Raw genomic sequence first — 23,859 nt, forward strand, 5'->3', positions numbered from 1 at the left:
TTTTAAACAAAATAGCATTAGCAAACAATTTGGAACTAAAATATCAGAAACAAATATGATACCTCCTACTTTGTTAAAAGTGAACTAGCTAAAGGCTGGTAGCCATCAGGTAAGCCGGATAATAAATAGATTATATTATTATTAGACCAAACAAACTTTATTGATTTTTGAAGCAACATTTCATACTTTATAAATCAAAATTTACACATGTATCTAAATTATTTTGTTTAAAATTAAGTAAAGTGTATCTGTTGGTCACCCTTTATTTACCCGTTGCCATGGTAATATCTGCTTTTAATTTATTTACTCCGTATATTTATTTACAATATTTCTTTTAGTAGAACTTTTAAAATAATTTATTTTTCATTTATATTCGAATTAATATATTTTATAATTATTAAAATGTCCGAGGATTGGTGGCCTAGTAAGCGTATACCACGCGGTGGTTTATTACAACCGGCAAAAGTTGAAAAGTACAGTCCAGAAACTCATAAATTTTTAAACGGTATGATATCATAACAATATTTTTTGTAATTTTGGTATAACCCAGAAAAAAACTTTTTAAAATTAACATCATTCTGAACTTTGGTGGAACCTTTTACAAATATCTTTTTTCCAGAAAAATCATTATGCGGTAAATTATAGCTCATAAAATTGATCTCTCTTAGCACGTAAAAGATAAGGCAAAATCTCCAACAAAATTATTTTTGTTGGAGATTGTTTAGTTCTAATTGGACTGAGTTGCATCATTCAAAGTTAGGGCTAGCTAGAGTTAATTTAATTAAAAATTGAAATGAACTACAGTACTAACATCGAATATTGCAACCTAGCCAAAGTATAATTTCACTGGGTCTTCTAAAAACAACAAAAATTTTAGAATTAATGGAAGAATCTAAATTAACAATGCAACAACGTAACAAATTTAATTATCACTTAAGAACTGGTGAACCATTTCCTACAAATACCCGTTCTCGAAGTGTTACCAAATTTGATAAACAACCAAGGATTGTTTTAACAAATACACAATCTCAGTTACGCTCACAAACCACTATAATTAATTCTGGTGCATATGAACGAGATAAATTTACACCAAATACACCGATTATTAATCGTGAGGAGGCTAAATTAAAACTTCAAGAACTTATGGAACATGGAAAAGAAGCATTGAAACAAAAGACAAAAGCAAAACAACATGGTTCAGGTGATAAAAAAGAAAAAACAGAAGAACCAAAATATGTAACACGTTTTGATGAATGTAAGTTAAACGTAGGAAATGAACCAAAAGACCGTTTCAAAAAATCGAATGAATTTAAGCAAAAGTAGTATTCTCAAACGTGGTAATATGGCGGAAACATAATACTAATAATTCACAAATTTGGGGCTAGAATCTTCGACAATCGCATTGCAAATCAATTAAATCAATCATTAATACGAAGAATGGAACGCCAGCAGCAAAAAAATGTTTTTTGAGGATCCTCGGATAATTTCGGTCGGATCCCCGTTAATTTCGGGGCCCTGTACATTTAACAATGTTTTAATTATGAATTGAAATAAAGCAAAAAATAGTCAGGCTTATCAAAATTAGAGCAGGGTTATCAGTCTTGGATATCTTTAAAAAAAATGGTTTAATTACCGGACCTATTTATCAATATATGTGACTGCAAACTAATTTTTTTTCACAAATGTATTAAATTTTGAGCTCCGCCAAAATTATCCTAAATTGCTGACTGATCGTGTGATTTCTGTTTCTGAGATTTGAGTATATGTATAGAAGAATGGTCAGCTTTTCTGTAAAATTATTCGATTTTTTTGATGCGTGCCCTTGTTCAAAAATTTCACTGTGAAACTTTTCTAAATAATATATTTTGATTTGTAGTAAAAGCAGAAATTCAAGAAAGAATTGACTGGCTAGAAGAAATGCGACAGTTAGGACAAGATAAACCTTACAGAGATGTTATACACCAACAAATTGCTGCTAAATTAAAAGAAATTGAAAATTTAAAATTGGAATAAAGATTTCTATATTTGTAAACTGTGTACCTCTACTTATTCTATTTTTTATAGCGTATTTTCATTGCTATTTTATATTTTTATGTACCTACTACATAAGTTACACTAATTTATACCATAATTACAAATTAAAAAAAAAAAAAAAGAACCATTCTAATTTGTTTTTATAATTCAAAAAACCATAATAAGAAAATCAAATATCACAATAAGTTTATTTTGTAAAATTTTATTGTTCAGCCCGATTATAAAAAGATTTGGTGAACACGGTTTTAAGGCCCGTATCTTTAAAATTAGGGCATACATCGCTTCATTGTGGATCTTTTACACATAGCAAAATTTTTCGGTCGTCAATTTAAATGGCACCACGACACTATATTCGACAGTAAGCTGTATGTGAATCGCATTAAAAAAATTTTTACTTCAGATTTTTTAATTTTTGCTTCATATTGCAGCACAGAAAAAAATTATAAAAACAATTCGATCAATAATTGATTCAAATGTTTTAAACATGAAATTTTTACATTTTTAATGGAAAATTTTATTTAAAAACTATCCTCGACATATTATGTAATCGTTTGTACTGTCTAGCTTACCTTGAATCAATAAGCCTTAGGTTGGGTAAATAATGCCATATTAAATTATTTATTATATATATCATTAACTATGAAAGTAAACTTTCCCATGTTTTTATGAACTCATTTTTATTATAAAAATAGAATTTATAGAAATAATAATTTTTTTTTACTGGGGAAAAAATATAATTATTTCCCCAAAAAATAAACTTATGATCGTTTATGCAACTTATATTATTTGCAGATTGAAAAACTCGTAAACATGTCAGAGCTCCATCAATAAAGTCATATTACCCACTCAGTTAAAGTTTCTTACTGAAGTTAGATGCTTTTTATTAAAATAGGATTTTTATCTTTTGTAAAAAACAAGGTCTTCAAACAAAACTGTTGAAAAACATGATCTTGTTGTATAAAAAAATAAAAAATCAGAGATGTTTCTAACCCCAAGCACGTCCTCGTAGCGCACTTTTTGGTGTCCTTGGTTTTATAGCAAATGATACCCTAGTTTTTCATTCTATATTGGTTTTTAATTTGAAGTAAAATAGCTACAATTTTTAAAGTATACTTTTAGTTTTAGTAGCTGAAATACTGTTTACTTGATTTTTTTTAATCACGGAATCACTGATAAAATTGACGATTGGTTTGTAACTTGCTGTTTTTTAATAACCGATGTCCTCTCAGCGTTATGATGCCCTAGGCCAGTGTGCCTTATTATAAATTCATTTCTGTACATCGTTGGCAATTTAACATCTCAACATTACATAGCAATGAAACTCCTCTTGGTTTGCAGAAGATGCAGTGGAGGTATGCAATTTGTAATGGTTATACAGACAATAAAATCCATGGTAGAACTAGACATTAAAATCCATGCAGACGTTGAAAAAGTTTTCCTTCTGAGGATTCCCTGGAGATCTCTTAGGAATTTCCGCCCAAATTGTTGAAACGAACTAAACATATTACCGATTCATCTAGTAAAAAACTATGCATATCATATTTCAGCTCATTTTAACTAAAGAGAATCGTTGTAGATGCCCATAAGTTGGGGGAAACAAATATATAGTTTCTTGAGAAGAAATAAGTTATAGATAACAAGTGAAAACAAACAATTGACTGAGTTAATTGTTGAAATACCATGTATACACAGTGTTGATGACCCAATCGTTTATTTTTTTACGTCACGTAATTAAAGAAAGATATCATCCACTCTTAGATAGCCACACCTAATTTGTACCTAATATGCGCCCTCGCGAGTAAACAGTGATGTTTATACAATATTTTTCAAACAAAAGTTGTTTATATTTGTATATAAGGAACATTTTTTACTTTTAAACTTTAGTTCTATTTCTAACGGTTTACAAAATGGGTTACGGACCCAAGACCCAGGATCCAATTGACCTATGTTGCTCATTTACGAGCTCGACCTCACTTTTTATGTCCTGAACACGCTATAATTTCAACATCACATCTCTTTTCGTTTTTGTGTTATCGTGTTGACAGACAGACAACCGAAAACGGACTAATTAGGTGATTTTATGAACACCTGTACCAAAATTTTTTTGGTAGCATCAATATTTTCAAGCGTTACAAATTTGGGACTAAACTTAATATACCTTGTATATATTTCATATACATGGTATAAAAACCATGATTATAATTATAATTTAAGTCTGGAACCCTTTCCAAAATTAAGTTCTGGATTCACGTCTGTACTATGTTTTTGTTTAAATGAAATCTGAGATTTAAAAAAAATATATATATATTCAACAATTTAATATAATATAAGCGTTAATAAATTAATTAAATTAGACGTCATTAAACGTTGTTGAATATTTCCTTTTTGACCTAGGGAATAATATTGTATACATAACAACACAACACTGATAAATTTACTTAATTTATATTTTAGATCTAATAAATATTATTATTATTATTATTATTCATGTTTGTTTGTTATATTCCAGACTATATTTAAATAAAACAATAATAATAAAAAATAATAGTTATTTGTAAAATTATAAGTGATATGTTAACATTGTTATTAATTTTACATATTCTAATAATATTATTATTGATAATACAGTGTAATTGTTTAAATCATACATATTATTGTGCAAATAATCAATGGTAAATGTATAATTTTTAATTATTAACATTTATTCTATTCTTTATTATATGTAAGGAAGTACGACTTACAAGCATGGTATAAATTTTTTCAGCATTACGTTTAAAATGCTCTTGAACGTTAAAGTGCATGGTTGCCGGTGGGTAACCCGGTAGAATCTTATTTAAATTAATTTTTTTTAAACAAGTAAATAATATTGACCGAATCGCTGCGAAAAAATTATATCATATAATTTTGATCAAACAAAAAATGTTCCTAAACATTTTTCTCTAAACCCTCGAGTAAAAAATTCGTAAAATATGAAAAATGCGATTTTTACAATTTATATCCCTCAAAAAGTATATGAAAAAATCAAATTTTTTATATAATATGTAGAAAATTTTTATTTCTATAGTGTAAAGCTTCCTCAACAACATTGAACATCCCGCAAAAATTTTTGGCCTAATTGCATTTTAAAATCTTGATTGTTATGTTGAGAAAGTGCGCGAAAAACCACCCAAAAATAACGATTTTCTATTCAATACATCATAAAAAGATGAGATTTTCACCAATCGACTCAAAATAAAATCAACTTAACAGAAAAGTTCGAAAAATTGCATATTCTACAACGCAAACCCCCCCGTTTTTCCGATTTTCCGGGAGGTTATGTTGTGGATACTTCAAAAATTATTCATGCTCAATGACGGACATTACCGAATGACGGAATTTTGAGTAAATGATTGCTGAATAAAGCAACTCGCGTTTTTTGACCGTGCTTAGATATTGATTAGTGCCTAAGTGTTTTTTCTTTCTTTGCGCAGTTTACAAACTCTTTTTGATGTCTAAGTACACTAAAAGATGGCTGTAAAAACCAATTTTTCTCGATTCCGTAACGAGTAGTGTCATAAAAATAGACTTAAAACTATCAAATATACAAACAAAATGGTATAATTAACATGATCATTAATTAACAGGAATCCATTTACTGATCCACTTCATATTACTGCATTAATATTAGCAAGAGGAGGTTCTAAAGGAATTCCATTAAAAAATTTAGCAAAATTCAGCAACAGTTCACTAATAAGTAACGCATTGCAACATATTAAAGAAGTACGAAATTTTAATTCAATTTGGGTTTCAACAGATAATAATTTAATTGCTTCTGAAGTTAATAAACGTAAGTTTATTTGATTTTATTACGAAATCAACATCCTCTATGTAAAAATTCGGACCATCCTCAAAGTCGAAAAATAGATCGGTAGTCTGATCTAGACACCATCTGATCTAGAAGTAGACTAGAATTATTTTTTTAGGGATTCTAACAATTGATGCGAGTGGCCTCACATCAGTCCCGTTCGATTTTTCGAGCTAGAGACATGTCTAATTTGATTCACATTTTTACTAGTTAAAACACAAGTCCATTGGCGATCTGAATATACAGCCACAGACGAAGCAAGTTCATTAATTGCCGTTCAAGAATTTATTCGTTACCATCCAGAAATCGATGTTGTTGGGTTAATTCAATGTACTTCACCGTTTATTAAAAAACAATATTTAATTGAGGCGATTCATCAATTTTATGGAAATCCAAAATTAGAATGTGTTTTTTCTGTTACAAGGTATTATATATATTAGCAAAAAGGATAAATCCTGGATATAGCTAAGAATGTAAAGTTTGAAAAACGAATAAACCAAAAACCGTGTTGGCAGATGAAATGAATTATTGAATTTCCACTACGAATTCTCGAATCTGATCAAATTGGATTAGTGTAGCAACCTTCCACGACGATGCTTCATAAATATCAGTTTTATTGCAAAAATTGATACTGAGGACGTCCATAAACGTCCTGCAGGATTTTACATCTTTTTTCATTATCGCTAACCCTTCGGATTTTATTTTTTTTAATTTTTATTTTCTACACTTTACAATTATAAATTTTATCTATCCACACTCACAATTCCCCAACCCTCTAATATGGGTCAATGTTGGCACTAAATTATATATATTCGTTGTGTGCGTAGTCATGGTAAGGACAATAAAATCGATGTCAGCGCTTCCAGTGTAAAATTTTAGCGATAAATGAGGCTGTTATGACTAATTTGCAATTCTCTACATGTTAATGCTATAGAAAATGTCAAAATAAAATTATTGAAAAACACTAATTAATTAAACTTAATGCATTAAAAATTGTGAAAATAAGAAATCAAATTGCACAAATATTATTTTTCAAATGCTAATTATCATAATTATTTATTTAAATATGTGTGACAATAATATTAAATTTTCAATGTAAGTCATAAATGCAATCCATACAATTATATATGCATCCATACAATTCTATAATTAAAGTAGTGTATCGTTACCATGGAAACGCCTCCAATAAAACTCACACACGGTACGAATAGGAACAATATTAACAACATTCAACATTAACAACAAATATTTAGATCGATCAGAATCATTTCGTTACAACTCCATGAAAAGTGCGGGTATGTAATTACAGTAATTTTGTAATCTGCCCATATGTGCTTTTGTTTTGCTGAGACAAAATCGGTCAACAGATTTCGTGCATCATACATTGCATCCTCAGCTAGCTACCTCCAAAAAATGCTCTGAAACATTATGATTTTTGCAATTTGCATTCAGTAGAATTTTCCAATTAGAGACGGTGGTAAATAAATTTTTTGTGTGGTTTTTTAGAAGTTTTAAATTAAGATGGCAAAAAATACAAGATAATTTTGTACCGTTGAATTTTAATATAGAAAAACGACCCAGAAGACAAGATTGGAATGGAGAATTTATAGAAAATGGAATGTTTTATTTTGCTAAAACGCATATAATTAACAATGGATTTCTTCAAACAAAAAAGTAAGGTGTTTCGAGTAAAATATTTGTATAAGATTAAGAAAGAGTTATTAGATTCAATGTTCATAATAAAAATGGTATGGGGGGGGGGGAGTTTAGCATATTAGCTGAGCTCCATCGAAAAAATGTTTATAAAACATTTGTTAGCATAAAAACCCAAATATATATTTACCAAATTATTTAATATAGCCTCAAGTAGAGAAATTTTAATAGTCTTTGTGAATAAAACGTGATTTCCCACAAAAATTTCGTAACAAAAAATACAAAAGGACATAATATACAGCATGATTATCCGAACTCTATAAATAAATAATTTAATATGTACAGTACATATAAATATTTAAAATATGTAACACACTTATCGTATACATAATAAAAATATTTCTCTCGTAAAAGTAGATAGGAAAACTATTATTTTACAAAAACACTCATTTTATCCGGTTTATGCAGTGTTTAGATAAATGTAAATGAATCTAAAAAACCACCCACCACTTTTAAGTACAATTTTTTTTGTTACTCAAGTTAAGATTTTTTATAAAACATTTTTTAATCACAGATGTGGAATAGTGGAAATCAATGAAATTGACAGTTTTGAAATTGATACAGATTGGGATTTAAAACTGGCAAATTTAATTTATAATTTAATTTAATTTCATATTCATTAAAAGTTTATCAAGAGAATGACAACTGATTTGACATTTGGTATGTAAATATCGATTTATTTATGGGAATGTAGATCATGCAAATGATTTAAGATTTACGATCAATATTTTATAATTTTAAATAATTATTAATAAATTATTAATTTAAGTTTTAATTAAAATTAAAGATTATGTTTATTGAAATGATTTAAGCAACGTGTCAAATAACCAAATATTTATTTGTTTACGTAATAATTTACGTATAGTCCAGTAAAACTAGACTGAAATTTATAAAAAAAATTAGCACAAATTTCGGGTGTCTATGCACCAAACTAAACTTGAACTGGAAACATTTATTTTGATTACTTGAAAAGTAACTTTAATTTTTAAGGGGCGTATAACAATAAAATAGATTTTTTTGACATTTTTCATAGGTTCAATCGTTTTTACGTTAAAGATAAAGCGAAGTTGTTCATTACAATTGAACGGTCAAAGATAAAAGATTGCAACTAGTCTTAGCGACGTTCGACGTATTTGGCTAAAATCTTAATTTTTCTGGCGCATCGTTTTCCTAAATCGAAAAACATCAAAACAATGGAAATTGCCGCTAAAATACATAATTTTTAACAATGAAGCCGTGGTTTTACAAATTTTTTCTTGTCACCCTCGTATTTAGTGCATTTTTATATCCTGTATATGTATTCAGCGCATTTTTTATCCTGTACCATGTTGTGGTATAGGTGTTCAGATCCATTTTCGGTTGTCTGCCCGTCTGTCTGTCAACACGATAACTCGAAAACGAAAAGAGATATCAAGATGAAATTTTTATAGCGTACTCAGGACGTAAAAAGTGGAGTCGAGCTCGTAAATGACCTACATAGGTCAATTGGGTCTTGGGTCCGTAGGACTCATCTTGTAAACCGTTAGAGATAGAATAAAAGTTTAAATGTAAAAAATGTTCCACATCACTGTTTACCCGTGAGGGCGCAAATTAGTCATAAATTTTATAATAGGTATTATATGGGATTATCAGTTATATTAGTTATATATTATGTGTGACATGTATGTATGTGTAATGTGATAGACTAATCTCATAATCAACAACACTGTCTATGCACGGTATTTCAACAATTAACTCAGTCAATTGTTTGTTTTCACTTGTTTATTAGTAAATTTCTTACAATTATACACCTTTACTAGCGAGTGACCAACGTTTACTTACTTTGACATTAATAATTAATATTCCTATAAATTTATGACATGTTTAAAAACAAACAAGTGCTGGAATCGAACCCACGATCTCTGAAATTCTGTACCAGCAATCTAACAAACTAAGCTTAAGTAGGTTAATATGTTCCAATTTTTTAGGGAATAATTTGGACTTAATGCAATTAATTTGCTAAGATCAGTTTTGTGTTACCTAATTTTGAATTATTATTTTTCAGCATCGGTGCCATCATTTTATAGAGAGATATATGACATTTTATCTGTAGATGGGGAACCAATAGATAAAGAATTATTTAAATATGTACTCAGTCAACAAACAGAAATTTCACAACAAACATTGAAACAAATATGGGATATGTGCGGAATTGAACAAAATTCTGGAATAAATAGAACATGCTTGTATAAAGTATTAGCGTGTATTGCATTTGCACAAAATGGAAAAACACCAAGTGAAACTTTACTTGAAAATTATAATGGCAAAGGTATAGAAAATTTTTTTAAAACGCGATTACATGAATTTCATAAGACAGGCTAATTCTAGCCTGCGCCTTTTTATGAATAATTATGAGGCTTTTCATTTTTTTTTTATGCATATTACGGAATCTCTCAAAACTTTGAGAGTTTTTATGGTTTCCAAAATAGTGGGATTCATCTGAATTTGAACCAAATTCTCCTTGGTATTAAATTATCAAAATAATAATAATACTAGCAACAATACATAATCTTTTTAATTTTTGTTCCAGAATTCCCTGTTCCAAATTTAGGAGACGTACCATCTTTAAAAAGTACATACAATACTTTAAACGTAAATATCATGTCGAAAAATGGTTTAAATATAAGTTATAGCGACATAATGCGACTGGATACCATAACTATCGATTTAGTTCCCGAAAAGAAAGGGATATTCATTAAACATTCAGAATATTTAGTGTCATCGAGGAAATTAAATACAACAGTGAAACGACGCTATAATGATTTTGTCACATTTCATGAATTATTAATTGTACGATTTCCATACAGGTAATTATATACCCTATTCACAGAGAGAACGATCGTACCCTTTATATTTTTATATCTAACGTTTTTGTTAACTGCAAGGAGTAATTGCAAACCGAAATTCTCAAACTAAGATGTCGCCTGAAGATGTCTAGTTTAGATCGTCTTCTCCAAAACTAGCTTTAATAATTATTATTATTTCAAACTCTCTGAATTTTATAGGTCTATCTATATCTCTGTAAACTAGATTTAATTAAATTCATTTAAAATTTATTTTTAATTCATTTTCATTATTTTCCTAGATTAATACCACGATTACCCCCCAAAAAAATTGTATCAGATTCACATTTTTTAGAATCTAGACGACGTGCTTTACAAAGATGGTTAACATTGGTAGCACGACATCCCATCATTTCATCAAGTTCATTATTAATATTTTTTTTATCCGACACAAGTCCAGAACATCAACAAAAAATTAAAGAAACGTTTAAAAGTCAACCAGATGAATTTGCTACATCGGATTTAGCAGCTAAAGCAAAGGTATTTATAAAAATAAAATTTTTTTAGATATGGTTGTAATCAAATTAAGATTGAAAAAATAAGGTTATTAACTTTTTGCAATGAAAACGAGTCCACAATTACCTTAAAGCCATGATTAGGTAAGGTTAGAGTGGCTGTCCTTGGATGGGACACACTTAGACCAAAGGGTCTGTTGTGATACCGAAAAAAGAGTTGGTCCATCCCCGGCCACTACTCCATGAATCATTTGGAGCTGTTTAAATACAGCAGAAGTGCTTTGATGTCAACGTACTTAAAGTTGCAAAGATCGCCAAAGAAAGGCTAGCTCAATTGAGTCCACCTCCTCATGGCAAAAGCTAGACAGTGACGGAGAAGATAAGACAACGTTTCTTCCTCCTCCCCACTGTGACAGCTCTTGCAATAATCGTGATACACTGTTAGGTACAGGCGTTCAGCGAGTCTACCGCCTAGCCAGTATCCATGTCAGATCTTTGGAACGCCTACGATGTACTCAGACCATATCTGTCTTGTGATTGGCCTTTCTTTAGCTATCCTCATTCAGGAGCAGCTTGCAGTTTGCAAACAGAACTCCCGGATACTTCTGTTCGGCAGCCTTGGGCCATTTCTAGCAATCTCGTTGGCTTCACAATTCCCTTAAACGTCCCTGTGTCTCGGTACCCATACCAGGTTTACATTCATTTGTTCCGCCAGCTTATTTAAGAACATTCGGCAGTTATTTTGAAATAGCATTTTTCCCATCGCTTGCTTGAATATTTCAAAAACAAAATAACAAACAACTTTCCTTGTTAACGTTTCATAGAAGATATTACCGCGTCGGTAGTAGGAACAATATAACAGTAATCGCTATTAACGTTTTTTAGGAGCTACTACCATCAGACACAAATTTACAATTTGCCGCATCCCGGGAACAAATAAACAATATTTGGTGCGGTGTTCGAAAATTATTGTACATATGTGAACGCGGTGTTGGACGAGGACGAGCCTTAGCTCAAGATGCTCAAGATTTAAGTGGATATTTAAGAGAATTAGCAGCAGAGTCCCATGATCATAGTCAATGGGGAACTGGTGGTAATACTATTTGGACTGATATCAAAAAAGGATTTGGTATTATTTACAAGTAAATAAACTAATTTCTTCATTTTTTCTTAAAATATAAATTTATTTTATTTTTTTTCTAGAGAATTTTCTTCACTCTCGACTAGTGCCATGCATACAGCAAATCGTGAAGAAGACACTGTTTGTGAGAGACTTAACTTATTATCAGATATCCTAGCTGCGCATGTCTCGCTATGCGAACGGTTAGAAAAAGGTGTATTAAGCGATCATCAAAGAGCTCTTTCTCAAATGCTTAATCTTAAGAAGAAACAGATTCAAGGAGTTATTAAAGGCACTGATGTATGTCAGTTTTAAAATAGTAAATTCAAAGCGCAAATTCAATATGTTTTATTCTTGCAGGCGGAAAGTGTTGATCAATTAGAGTCGAAAATGATGCAACAAGTAAATGTTATTTCGGATATGGAATTACGAAATGCATTTAGTTTGTATTGTGTACGAATGGAAACACAATTGGTTCATGTATATTTAGAATTGTTGGCGTCTGTATTTAATTCCATGGTGTCAGTTCAAATTCAATCTCATACAGAGGTGAGTTCATCGAAAATTCATAAAATTCCGTTAAACAACTTTTTTTAAATACTCTTCTTTTTTTTACTCTCTAAGACTCTGAAGATTTTAAAACTTTCTTGAGTTATTGTTAAACGTATAATTTTTTTAATTTTCAGCTAGCTAATGTTTGGAAAACTATTCAACCTACAGTTACAAAATATCTTCCAGAAAAATCGAAAAGTCACAAGTTGAATAATTCAACATAATAATAAAATAAATATTGAATACAATTACTTTTATAGACCAAGAGACGATCCTTCGAAAATCTATGTATCGAGTACATGAATAATTTACTTTATTTGAGTTTGATCTAGATGTAAAAAGAGTAAAGAGCTTATGAGATGCTAGGTGTAAGCAAGTCGTCTTTATGCTTATAAAATTTAATTTTCACTTAATCACTTTTTAAATTAGTTATCAATACAAGATACTTTTGGTTATTTCTGGAAGAAGTAGGGGATTTTCATCCGTTTGTCTCCATATGCGGTAAAAGGGCATATAAACTGCGTAATTTTCTTTTTGATATTCGTGCCTAGGTCTTCACTTTGAATATAGGTCCATTTTGATACAAAGATTTCTAAGTAATTATCTCTTGGACTATTACTTCATACATTCCAGTAAAATATAGTCATCATTATCAAGAAAAAATTGATGACTAATATAAAAAAACGTATCTGTGATTCATTGAATAAATTATAAATAAAATAACAAATTATTTTGTAAAGATATTAAGAATATTTTAAAAAAAATTTAAATGTACTGTTGAGATTTTATATTTGTATTCTCGATATAAATTCAAAAATACGATTTACGTCTATAAATAATGACGAAAATCTTCCAAATTAAACAAAGGGTGAGCAATAACCGAGCATATACCTGAAACATGTATGTCGACGGCAAGGTTAAATTAAGTTAGATTGAAGGGCTAGATCGGCAGTGCCAGTTCAGCATTTAGCAAACCTTATTATTATATCGATTTTCTTCATTTTGAAGAATTTATCTCGAGATTCTAAAACATTGCATTGGTTTTACAGTGTATTCCCCGGAGTAATTGTCATTTTTGATCCCCCATCTTTTGAGGATTCTGACACCAGTTTTGTTTGATAACTCCAGTCGTTATTGCATACCCGATTCTTCTAATAATTAGTTTCGTATGAAAGACTATTATCCACCTCGCATTGACAAAAACGTGATCGATAGCGTACTGCCAGCGGGTAAATGTCCAAAATGAGTGTATCCAAAATAAATATTCGCAGCAAAGGGGTTTAAAACTTCTCAATCTACAAATAAATGTATTAAGGGTGGCGATCGACTTAGAAAACCTGAAAATTTCGAAGATTTGGATATTCTGGAGTGGAATACCGAAGAACCGATTCTTCAGCGATATCTCGGAATTTATATATTCTACATTAATTTTAACCACAAAATCTCCGGTTTTGGTTTTGAATTACCTGAGTGAAATTTTTTTATCAGAATATGACGCAAATCGAGATTTTTGCATTTTTCGAATAGAAGAATTTCAAGTAATGAAATTTCAAAAGCAATCAGAGAATTTTTTCCTCAATCATGATACTTTAGTTTACAACGAAAAGGACGTACAAAGTATTTGAAGCTCAATTTTTCATATATAAGTAAGTTTTTTTTAATATCACAAAGTTTAACGCCAATAATATGTAATATGACAAATACTCTAAATTTTTATGCTAGTGCAATATTTTTTTATGTAATTTTTTTGTACAGCTTTTAAAAAAGAATCAAGGTTGTGTTCGTTATTTAATAACATCATGATACATACCATTACGATATGGTAATATATCGTAATATAGTACCATAATGTTAAATAACGAACGCAGCCCCGACATAAAATTCCTAAAATGAATTTTATTTGTATATTTTGTGTAGTATTTTAGTTGTTAAAAATGTAGCAATATTATTGTTATTGCATTCCAAATATTTTATTTTTTAATTTTATTTTAAATAAATAATTTTGTTGTTGAAAATTTGTTGTTATTTGAAGTAATAGTTCTAGCTAATAAGTTTATGAGGATGTATGAATAAATATTTGTGACGCTTTCACGCAAAATCCACTGGACGAACTTTGATGAAAATTCACATTATTATAGCTTATACATCAGAATAGGGCATAGGTTATAATTTATCTTGCTACGATAATACATGTACTTAATTGAAAACGCAGTGTGCTCCGTGGCCGAAGGTTGTCTATTTGTCCAAGGTATGGAAGTAAAGTTGGAGTTTAGAGGGCGGGGACAAGTGGGTTAAAGCGAAGCATCCAGGAGAAGGATTCAAACTTTTGTTCATCATGTTGGGTCATAAAGCCAATGAAAACAAGAAACTTTTTTTTCGAGTAAAAGAACAATCAAAATGTGATATTCAGTAACTATTTTTCAATAAGTTAAATCTGCGAGGTGCTGCTGTGATTGACCTCTACATCGGGGTATATATTGAACGAAGCTAAATCGTTTGACCGATCTTCAGACATTGTCGATCTAAGGTATGTTTTAAGACGATGCAAAGTTGAAAAGAAGCGTTCATTCGTCGCTGTTGCCACAAGTAAAACTGCCAGAATGCGAAGTCATTGGATTGCAATTTGGAAACTCAATTTCATTGCAAATATCGAATGAATTTCCTAAATCCTGTCTGGCAATGCGTTTTCAAATTTTTTAGAGTATGGTTCAAAAAATCGTTCCTGTAAATTTGTCAGAAACAAATCGATGTACGGTATGTAGATTTTGATCCGGAAATAACCTACAACTGAATCAGTCTCTACATTCGAGCGTTGAGTCTGTTTCTCAGTTCCATGTCCTATTTTTCGCAGATTTCGTTCGCGATTTTGAAAATTTTTCTGAACTCCTCTTCAGCGTTTCCTCTTGTTTCAATCAAAATATGTTTTGCAGCATCAGTAAGTTCGATAGCCTCGCCAAGATCCAGATCCCCTCAGTTTGCAGGGGCTTGTTGTGTTGATTTAAAGTTAGATTAAAGTTGAATTATAAGCTTGTTAGTAACTGCTAGTGACTAATAAAGTATACAATAAGTAAACATTTAAACAATTTTATTATTATGGCCACTTTAAACTTTTACATTGTATTTTTTTTTTTGTAATATAACATAATATTTGAGATATCTCTTTAAAGCTTGCTCTAAATATACAAATTGTATTAATGATTTTTTTTAAATTTCATTTGAAATGCACATTTACATTCCAAATTTTAGAATTATAGTATAACCCGACTATCCATATATATTCAACAACAAAACAATATTTTTAATTCACTAGAAAACAACATAAATTTTGAAATTGTAATGAATTACAAAATGAAAATATCTACATAACCAATTTTGAAAATAAAAAGTCTATGATATATTTTCAAAGACAGATCATTTTTTTTTCTCTAGATAATCGCGATTACACCATACAAAAATATAATTAATTCTGAACTACTAATATTTCAAGGCAATTGCATTATACAATATTTATATACGATTTTTTTTGTTTATATTATATGATTATTTACAAATAAAAAAAAAAAAACTATTTTATAGGCCCAATATACATTTTCAAATTTTTTTTAATAATAAATACACTTGTTAATTATGTTAGGAATTTATAACTAGAACTGTCATATTATCTCAAAATTAACTGTTATATATCCATCTTGCAAAATATTTTTTCTACCTCGCTCTTACTCTCGTACGTCTCTCGAAACAAGAAACTTATTTTTATTTTTATGTATATTTCAGTGGCTTCTTGTGGTCATTAAATATAGTCTAAAATGAGTTATTATCAAGTAATTACAAAAATCCGCATCTCAATAGACAAAAAACGAATTACTGTGTTATTCACATGCTATGATATACAGGGTGGGTCATTTAAATCTATATAATGGCTAATAGCTCGTTTTGTAATTAACCAATCAAAAAATAACTTGCAGAAAAATAAATTTGCAGAATTTAATGATCAACTTTCTAATTTAAAGTGTTATTCTACCTCTTACCGTTTATAATCTAAATTAGCTATTAAAGCTACCCGGAGAACTAGATCCAATCTGGTCAGAACATGATTCCCCCCATCAAACTCTACAATTTTTGTTTAAGTTATTTTTTATTGGTTAACTACAAAACGAGCTATTATAAATGTAATAATTATTGCCTACATTGTTTAGAAAAATTCCCCCCAATTCTTAAGATAATTTGAAAAATGAAGTTTTCTTTTTCCTAACGAGATAATATGACAGATTTAATGGTTAAAATTAAATCTTTTTTTTTAATTAAATTATTGAGATCGCATTTAGTAACTTGATCCAGTCGAATTTCATTAAAGTAAATTTTATATTCAGTCATTCGTAAAAAGTCAATTCATTAATCAATTTAACTACTACTGAAAATTGTTCAATTTCGGTTTTTCTTATTTCAAGACACTTATATTCGCCATCTTGAACCATTAGGGTACTTTTGAATATCTTTCGTTTCTAAATTGTCCTAGTCCTACAACTATATGCAGTGGTTCTATGTTCAATAAATGTAACATTGATATCTAATTTCCCCTATATCGAAAGGCCTTTAATTTTTCATTTTCAGTAGTAAAAGCGTGTATCATATTTTAAAAAACGAATAACAACTTTAAAATATTAATTAAGCAATTGAAAAAATTAACTTTTTTAAAAAACCTAAAATAATTTCTATTTGGGACCTAGCTTATAAATTTTTCTTTTCATAAATTGACAAAGTATGTATTCTTATTGCAAATAAAACATCACACGAAAAAACATTTAATTGAAAAAATTTGAGTATGCCACATAACATTTTTCAAAAATTTATAATAGTCTAGTCAACAAGCCCCATTTTATAGACGTACCTGATCTAGTTCTCGGGAAATTATGATGAAGGTATCATTTGATTCGGAATTATGTTTAGTAAATTTTCGTACACAAAAGAAGAGGCTGTGGAAAAAATTACAAAACTTATAAGCAATATTAATAAGCAAAAAAGAGGGAGTTTGGTTTTTTGCAAATATCTCGGAAACTATAAAAGTTCTGCTTTCCGGACCACAGATACCAACATTCATAGTTTGGTAGGTGAAAATAGCGCTAAAAACGTATTTAATTATTGTGAGTATTGTTGCTAAAGTTATTTATTTGAAAAAATGGATATGTTTATGAATTGCTAATAATTTTTTAAGCAACTTTCCTGCTCGTTAAAGATTTTATCACAACCTCTCCATTTGTGTACGAAAAGTTTCTAAACATAATACCGATCAAATGACATCTTGATCATAATTTTTCGAGAACTAGATCAGGTTCTTCCTAAAATGATGCTTGTTGGCTAGCCTATAAGAATTATGAATAAAAACCTATATTATTTAAATTAGTTTAAAAAACTTCCAACAAATTCTAATTTAAATTTCAACCTAACACCGCAGGTGTTTTCGATATACATTCAATATAAGAAGCCATTTGTTTTTTGAAATTTGCTAGACTTTTTTTAAACCAAAAATTTCAATTTTACTTTAAAATTATAGCTTCAAATAAATATTTTACAAGAGGTATCTCCGAATTTCATTCAAGTTCATTTACACGACACGGGCAATCATTTGTGCCAACACATTCAACCACTGGACTATGTGTACTATCCCATTGTCCTGGTCCGCATCTTGTACATAATTCACGTAATGTACATGGAATTCGTGTTCTTTGTCGATATTGATGGAGTAATCCACGTGCTTTGCGTAAAATCACGTGGCCTTCCATATACATGGCTGAAAAAAATTTTAATAAATTTTTTTATTGAAATGAGAAAGTGATAAAAGTTCTAAATGGCTAAATTAGAGTATTTTTTCATTCTAGTATTTTTTAATAATCTATAAATCTATAAACAGTTTGTTTCTAAGTTAAAAAAATTGTTTATGTTACCTAATGAGCTAAAGTGCAATAACATTTCGTCAGCTCTTAAATCTTGAGCAATTACATCATCAGCATACACACAAATTATTGCCAAGCATAAGAATAAATGAAAATAGTCAGTTAAATAGTTGGCCCAACAAGCCTCCCACATTTGCAATGCAACAGCTTCTGTAAACTCACGCTTAAAACATCTAGAGAAGAAATAACAAGTTAATTTAAAAAATACTGTTAGCCTAAAATAAAACTTACAGTAATATCCAACGATGGCAAAATAGTAACTCCAAAGCATCTTCATGTCGCTCTAAATGGGCGTAAAAATGAGGCACCATTATTCGTATTAATTCACGTAAATATTTCAAATTTCGCTCCATATCGTTATCGGTTGGTGTCGCAACAAAAACTGCTCTTTGCATTAATCCAACGAAGCACCAAAATGTCGCAGCTTCATCGCCGATTTCACATAAAACCGGGGCTAGTAAGTCACTCATACCTTGAGTATATCTAACCGAACAAAAATAAGTTTCAGTTTCAAAATAATCTTAGTAAAATTTCAATTAACATTCCTGTAATCAATTATGGGAATCGAACCCACACCCTTTGGCATTTCAAGCCAACATTCAACCTCTAAACCATCGGTACCAGTATTTCTTCATATTAACTATAAATATCAGGAAAATGTTCAGACATATTAAAAAAGTCAACTTTTGCCACCTACGTTAGTAAAACTTAACCTTATAGACATTCTTACTGACAATAATTTATTTAAAAAAATTGCATTATGTCTACACTTACCCTAAACTAGGATTATAAAATGCATAATTGAGCAAAATATTCTTCATGGTATCAATATTTGGATTTCCCTCGCCAGCAAAATATGGATTACCTCGATCTGTACGAATTACATCCTTCTCAACAACACATTGTATGGTTCGACAGAATTTTTCTTGTTCTGCATCGGTCATTTCATGTAAACGACGACGAGTTATTTCTTCATATTCCTGTCTTCTAAACTCTGATATTTGTATTCGTTCCTCGTATGTACTTTGATATGGATAAACATGTAATAAGAAAGGCCAAACGGTACTACGTAAACCTCTTTCAATTCCACCAAAAAATACGGATCTTCTTAAGGCTAAATCATCCTCTAGCTGGCCACTTTCATTTAATAAACTACGGAATGCATCAGCAGTTAATCGTGGTACACGACCTTCTTCAGGGTGTAATTCTTGGCTAGTAACTTCAGGACGACAAACCATAAAATGTCGATATGGTAAATTATCGTCTCCACCTATAAAAAAACAACAATTTTTATTATGTCAAAAAATTATTTTTCGTAATATTAAAGTATTCAATATTTTACATTTCTTTAGAAAACGAAATAATTTTGTAAGTAGCCGTGTACCTACATCATAAAATTAAGATTAAAAGAGGAAGATCTGCATACTAATAAGGATCCCTATTAACTCCATTTCGACGTTTACGCGACATAAGGAAATGGTGGCTTCTTACTGTTTAACGCCAGCTTTTGACGTCGCTTCATCACCATAGATTTTTCAATCATTAATCTTAATTCACAGAATATCCTTGGACATTTCATTCGCTAATCGCGAGTGGCGCTAATTTTATTATAAGACCACGTTGTTTGTCGTTAGAATATGCGTTCACTATTGAACATTCTGTATCGAACTTGACATGCAAAAATGATATTTATAAGCGGTATATACCATATACATAATAATTTATTTTTGAATTTGAATAAAATGATATAGTAGATCGAGCGGATTTAAACTGAAGAAATAGAATGGCAAAATCTCCCCTTTTGAATATTCAAAGTAGATAGTTTCTATTGCGAAATTTTATGCAAATTATTAATAATTTTTATTTAAATAATATCCCAATATCTTTTATTAGTGCATTATTCAAATAGAATTTTGTAATTTTTTTTTATATTGTTGTAATTATTACATTTAATTGTAATTATATTTAGCGTTAAAAAAATTATTAAATTATTTTTATAGATTCGAATATTCTAAAAACTATGAGTTTTTACACAATAATTTTATTATTTATGTGATAGTATTGCCTGTAGTTTTTATAAATGAGAATTATTTTTCAGGCCCGGGTGCACGGGGGCGGGGGTCAAACTTTCCCCATTGAGAATCTCTCCATATAAATTTAAACTAACAATATAATCCTATAAATGCTTCCATTTATCAAACAGAATATGCCACTCGGTACATTCTTTGACTTTGTGTTTGAGTCGACTACTTCAAAAAGAAAACCTGAATCCTGGCGAAGCAATCGGACTGACTGATGCTGTGAAACAGAATTTGTTTGAAAGTATCATCACAATATTTTCACAAATTTTGCTTGTTTCTTTCTCAACAAAATAAAAAATTTTGATAAAGACTCTTGCACACAGTTTTTTGAACTAAATGACAGTTCAATTTTGCACGATGGTTCCCGTGACATCTCGGTCGACGAAATTCAACTTTAGCGAAAGCATAACCGGAAAAACTACCAAATGCTTCGCGTTCTGGCAATTTTTGTCACAACAGCGACGAGTGAACGATCCTTTGTTTTTATTGAGACTTTATGACCTAACATTAACAAAAGTTTGAAACCCCTGTTGGATGATTCCTGTGCACGGGCTTGTAATTTTTGATTGTATGAAGTTACTAAATTTGCTGCCTCTGGCCAACTAATTCCGTTCTGCACTCAAAGAATACAAACTGTTTATAAGTTTTATTGGTCTAAATATAAATAAAACATGGACAATGTGATACGCACCTTTAGTTAATTTAATATTATGTAACAGCGAATGCCATTGATGTAAAACTTGTGCTAAATGATCCAAACCGCCATGATGAAAATGTAAAATTTTATATTGAGATTCACGTGAGGCCACAACTAATTGACCACATGTACAATTACTATCACTAAAAAATAATCGTAACGAACGCATTTGACTTAAATCCACACTAAAACGTCTGCATTTATGTTGCATTCGTGACATATAACTGAGCACCGGTGATGCTGTTGCACTCTCCGGAAACGTAAGATTGTGTTGTAACGCTAATAATTCTGGTGTTGTCATCCATGGCTGAGTGGTCTCATCATACGATATAATCGATTCAGATCGTGAAAATGTGAATGCTTTTTGATGGTGATAACTTTCAGTAACATCCTTAACACTATCTGGGGTGGTGATAATTTCAATTTGTGGATTTGCTATTTCTACATTTATATTAATACGTAAATCACTATTTTCATCTTTCATCAATTCATCAGGACTTATTGAACGTGAACAATCACTGACATTCGATGTTAAATCTTCACTACGATTGCGTGGATCGTATTCCGTCAAAAATGGATTTGTACAATTTTTCGGAGTATCCAAAGAACGTGAATCACTCGATATTAACGATTCAGTGCTATTACGTCGAATGAATTTCGTTGAGGCGTTATCAAAATATGTTTCTTTATTAAAACCATTCTGTTTTAAAACATCTGTTGAAATTTCTAATGTATTTGGGCATTTTCTTAGGGTACTATTTGGTATCCAATTTAGGAACAATGTTGGTCGTTTTGCATCATTGTATTGATCGACAAACGTTTTTGTTGTGATTGTTAAGTATCCAGGATGATGAATGATGTCATACTCTTGTCGAGCCATCGCCGGTGGATGAACGCAGACATTATTTTTACAAAATAATATTTCATTATCTTCATACTGTTTTTGGGAGGATTCTTCACTGATAATATCACCATACCCCAGGATATAACTTGAAGCTTTTTTGATAATTGTTGAAATTGGCATTTTTAACGAATTTATTTTTTTTTTTTACAAAAATTTAATTTTAAATCATTTTTATTTTCAATAAAAATTTGTCTTTCGATAAAAATTTGTGCTGTTTTTTTATATCACAAAATTTTTATTGTTCGTCATTCTAAACATATCTTTTCTCAGTCCTTTTATCCGCGCCTACACACACAAGGACTTTTCATTTTATTGATTTTCCGAATATATCCGACGAGACTATACATATCTTGAATGAAAATACATGATTGCAACACTCGTATATATATATAAAAGTGAAATTTAATTTCGAACAGCTGATTCGAAATACAATAATTATTTTCGAATTTCTATAACAAGAAAAAAAAACTGATTTATTTAACTTATTGAAAAAATTTTTGCTTCAATGGAATATTTTATTATGCAATTAGGCTAATAGTTTTGTATATTATTATGTGCGATAATAAAGGGGAAAATTCTTATCAATTGTTTTGATTTGCATGGGGCCCCCAGCAAAGTAATTAATTGTAGGACCTTTATTAAATTTATATTATTTATCATATTTTATCAATATGAGGGGTCATTTTTTTAAAATAAAAGGTTAATTAACAATGTCGTATAACTGATAAAATTTGTTTACTGAACAAAATTTTTGTCTATATAGAGATAGTTAAATTTTTGTAAAAATATTTGATTGTAATATAAAAATTAATTTTCATCATTATTAAAAAAGATGGTAATGAAAATGTGACGATTCTCTAAGTGGTTGATTCTATACAAACTTTATAAAAATCAGGTTTCATGTAAATTTGTACTTTCGAATTGATATATTTTCTATTAGTTTTCATGAGTAATTTTTGAGATACAAAAAAACACATAGAATTTCGTAATTTAATTCATAAACATTAAAAATTCCAAATGTAAATATGACCCAGAAGTCTTGAAAATTCAGTTGATTTGACAAATATTTTCTATGAAATTGTCTCTGAAGAATCACTCGATCATATACGATATCTCAGAAACTAATCATTCAATCATCAAACGAATACGTTTTTAACTAAATTTTAGATAATAAAAAAATATCAAAATTGGAGACAAAATAATTTTCCTGATTTTTATTTATTTTCAATTTGATGTATAACTCAGTTTATAGGGTAATTTTGACCCAAAAAATCTAAAATGGAATTCATTTAATAATTAGATGAATAATTTGAGAAATATCGGTTAAAATTGTACACGATAAAGCGATCACTTAATGGAGCGATTTTAAGAATAACTTTAAGTGATAGCTCGAAAAGTATTTATCCAGCCGTCAAATGAAATTAAATTTTTGCAATTTCTTGTTAAATTGAAATTTTCCATAGAAAGAATAGAGATCATTTTATTTTTAATTTGTTGTTATCTATTACTAACAGATATCGAAAAAATAGCAAAAAAACCGATATAATAAAATTATTAAAATTTAACAAAAAGTTGGTTTGCTGTTTGAGCGCTCAAAAAAATACAAAAATTCAAATCATTTTATAT

General features: G+C 29.6%; 4 protein-coding genes across 4 annotated transcripts; 3 read left to right on the forward strand and 1 right to left on the reverse strand.

Annotated features, from left to right (window-relative positions):
- The first annotated feature begins 391 nt into the window (after window positions 1-391).
- Window positions 392-2,013, forward strand: LOC123296217 (UPF0193 protein EVG1 homolog). Its single transcript, XM_044877678.1, has 3 exons — window positions 392-505; window positions 878-1,255; window positions 1,877-2,013. The coding sequence occupies exons 1-3, from the start codon at window positions 403-405 to the stop codon at window positions 2,011-2,013; spliced, it is 618 nt and encodes a 205-aa protein (XP_044733613.1). The 5' UTR covers window positions 392-402.
- Window positions 2,014-5,541: 3,528 nt separating this feature from the next.
- On the forward strand, window positions 5,542-8,199 carry LOC123296218 (N-acylneuraminate cytidylyltransferase). Its single transcript, XM_044877680.1, has 4 exons — window positions 5,542-5,579; window positions 5,658-5,860; window positions 6,089-6,302; window positions 8,106-8,199. Exons 1-4 carry the CDS (start codon window positions 5,542-5,544, stop codon window positions 8,197-8,199), a joined length of 549 nt encoding a protein of 182 aa, XP_044733615.1.
- Window positions 8,072-13,573, forward strand: LOC123295715 (sorting nexin-8-like). Its single transcript, XM_044877147.1, has 8 exons — window positions 8,072-8,251; window positions 9,636-9,899; window positions 10,161-10,437; window positions 10,716-10,953; window positions 11,814-12,070; window positions 12,132-12,348; window positions 12,409-12,597; window positions 12,735-13,573. Exons 1-8 carry the CDS (start codon window positions 8,230-8,232, stop codon window positions 12,822-12,824), a joined length of 1,554 nt encoding a protein of 517 aa, XP_044733082.1. The 5' UTR covers window positions 8,072-8,229; the 3' UTR covers window positions 12,825-13,573.
- A 3,741-nt stretch (window positions 13,574-17,314) lies between these two features.
- On the reverse strand, window positions 17,315-22,391 carry LOC123296550 (TBC1 domain family member 16). The gene is made up of 5 exons (XM_044878067.1): window positions 21,324-22,391; window positions 19,326-19,821; window positions 18,783-19,034; window positions 18,543-18,724; window positions 17,315-18,388 (listed from the first exon to the last, which is right to left on the reverse strand). The coding sequence occupies exons 1-5, from the start codon at window positions 22,351-22,353 to the stop codon at window positions 18,189-18,191; spliced, it is 2,160 nt and encodes a 719-aa protein (XP_044734002.1). The 5' UTR covers window positions 22,354-22,391; the 3' UTR covers window positions 17,315-18,188.
- Window positions 22,392-23,859: the final 1,468 nt, after the last annotated feature.

This window comes from Chrysoperla carnea, chromosome 3 (assembly GCF_905475395.1).
Source record: "Chrysoperla carnea chromosome 3, inChrCarn1.1, whole genome shotgun sequence".
In the NCBI taxonomy this organism is placed as follows: domain Eukaryota; kingdom Metazoa; phylum Arthropoda; class Insecta; order Neuroptera; family Chrysopidae; genus Chrysoperla; species Chrysoperla carnea.

Bases quoted from the DNA above. Each gene is read 5' to 3' on its own strand.
- LOC123296550 (XM_044878067.1), bottom strand. From the start codon at position 22,353: ATGCCAATTTCAACAATTATCAAAAAAGCTTCAAGTTATATCCTGGGG. The intron at 19,822-21,323 runs GTGCGTATCACA...GTTTTTTTATAG, and splicing joins TAATATTAAATTAACTAAAG to GTGGAGACGATAATTTACCA. The intron at 19,035-19,325 runs GTAAGTGTAGAC...TTGTTCGGTTAG, and splicing joins TTTTATAATCCTAGTTTAGG to ATATACTCAAGGTATGAGTG.
- LOC123296217 (XM_044877678.1), top strand. From the start codon at position 403: ATGTCCGAGGATTGGTGGCCTAGTAAGCGTATACCACGCGGTGGTTTA. The intron at 506-877 runs GTATGATATCAT...CAAAAATTTTAG, and splicing joins AACTCATAAATTTTTAAACG to AATTAATGGAAGAATCTAAA. The intron at 1,256-1,876 runs GTAAGTTAAACG...TTTGATTTGTAG, and splicing joins TGTAACACGTTTTGATGAAT to TAAAAGCAGAAATTCAAGAA.
- LOC123296218 (XM_044877680.1), top strand. From the start codon at position 5,542: ATGGCTGTAAAAACCAATTTTTCTCGATTCCGTAACGA. The intron at 5,580-5,657 runs GTAGTGTCATAA...ATTAATTAACAG, and splicing joins TTTTCTCGATTCCGTAACGA to GAATCCATTTACTGATCCAC. The intron at 6,303-8,105 runs GTATTATATATA...TTTTAATCACAG, and splicing joins TGTGTTTTTTCTGTTACAAG to ATGTGGAATAGTGGAAATCA.
- LOC123295715 (XM_044877147.1), top strand. From the start codon at position 8,230: ATGACAACTGATTTGACATTTG. The intron at 9,900-10,160 runs GTATAGAAAATT...TTTTTGTTCCAG, and splicing joins TGAAAATTATAATGGCAAAG to AATTCCCTGTTCCAAATTTA. The intron at 12,349-12,408 runs GTATGTCAGTTT...TTATTCTTGCAG, and splicing joins GAGTTATTAAAGGCACTGAT to GCGGAAAGTGTTGATCAATT.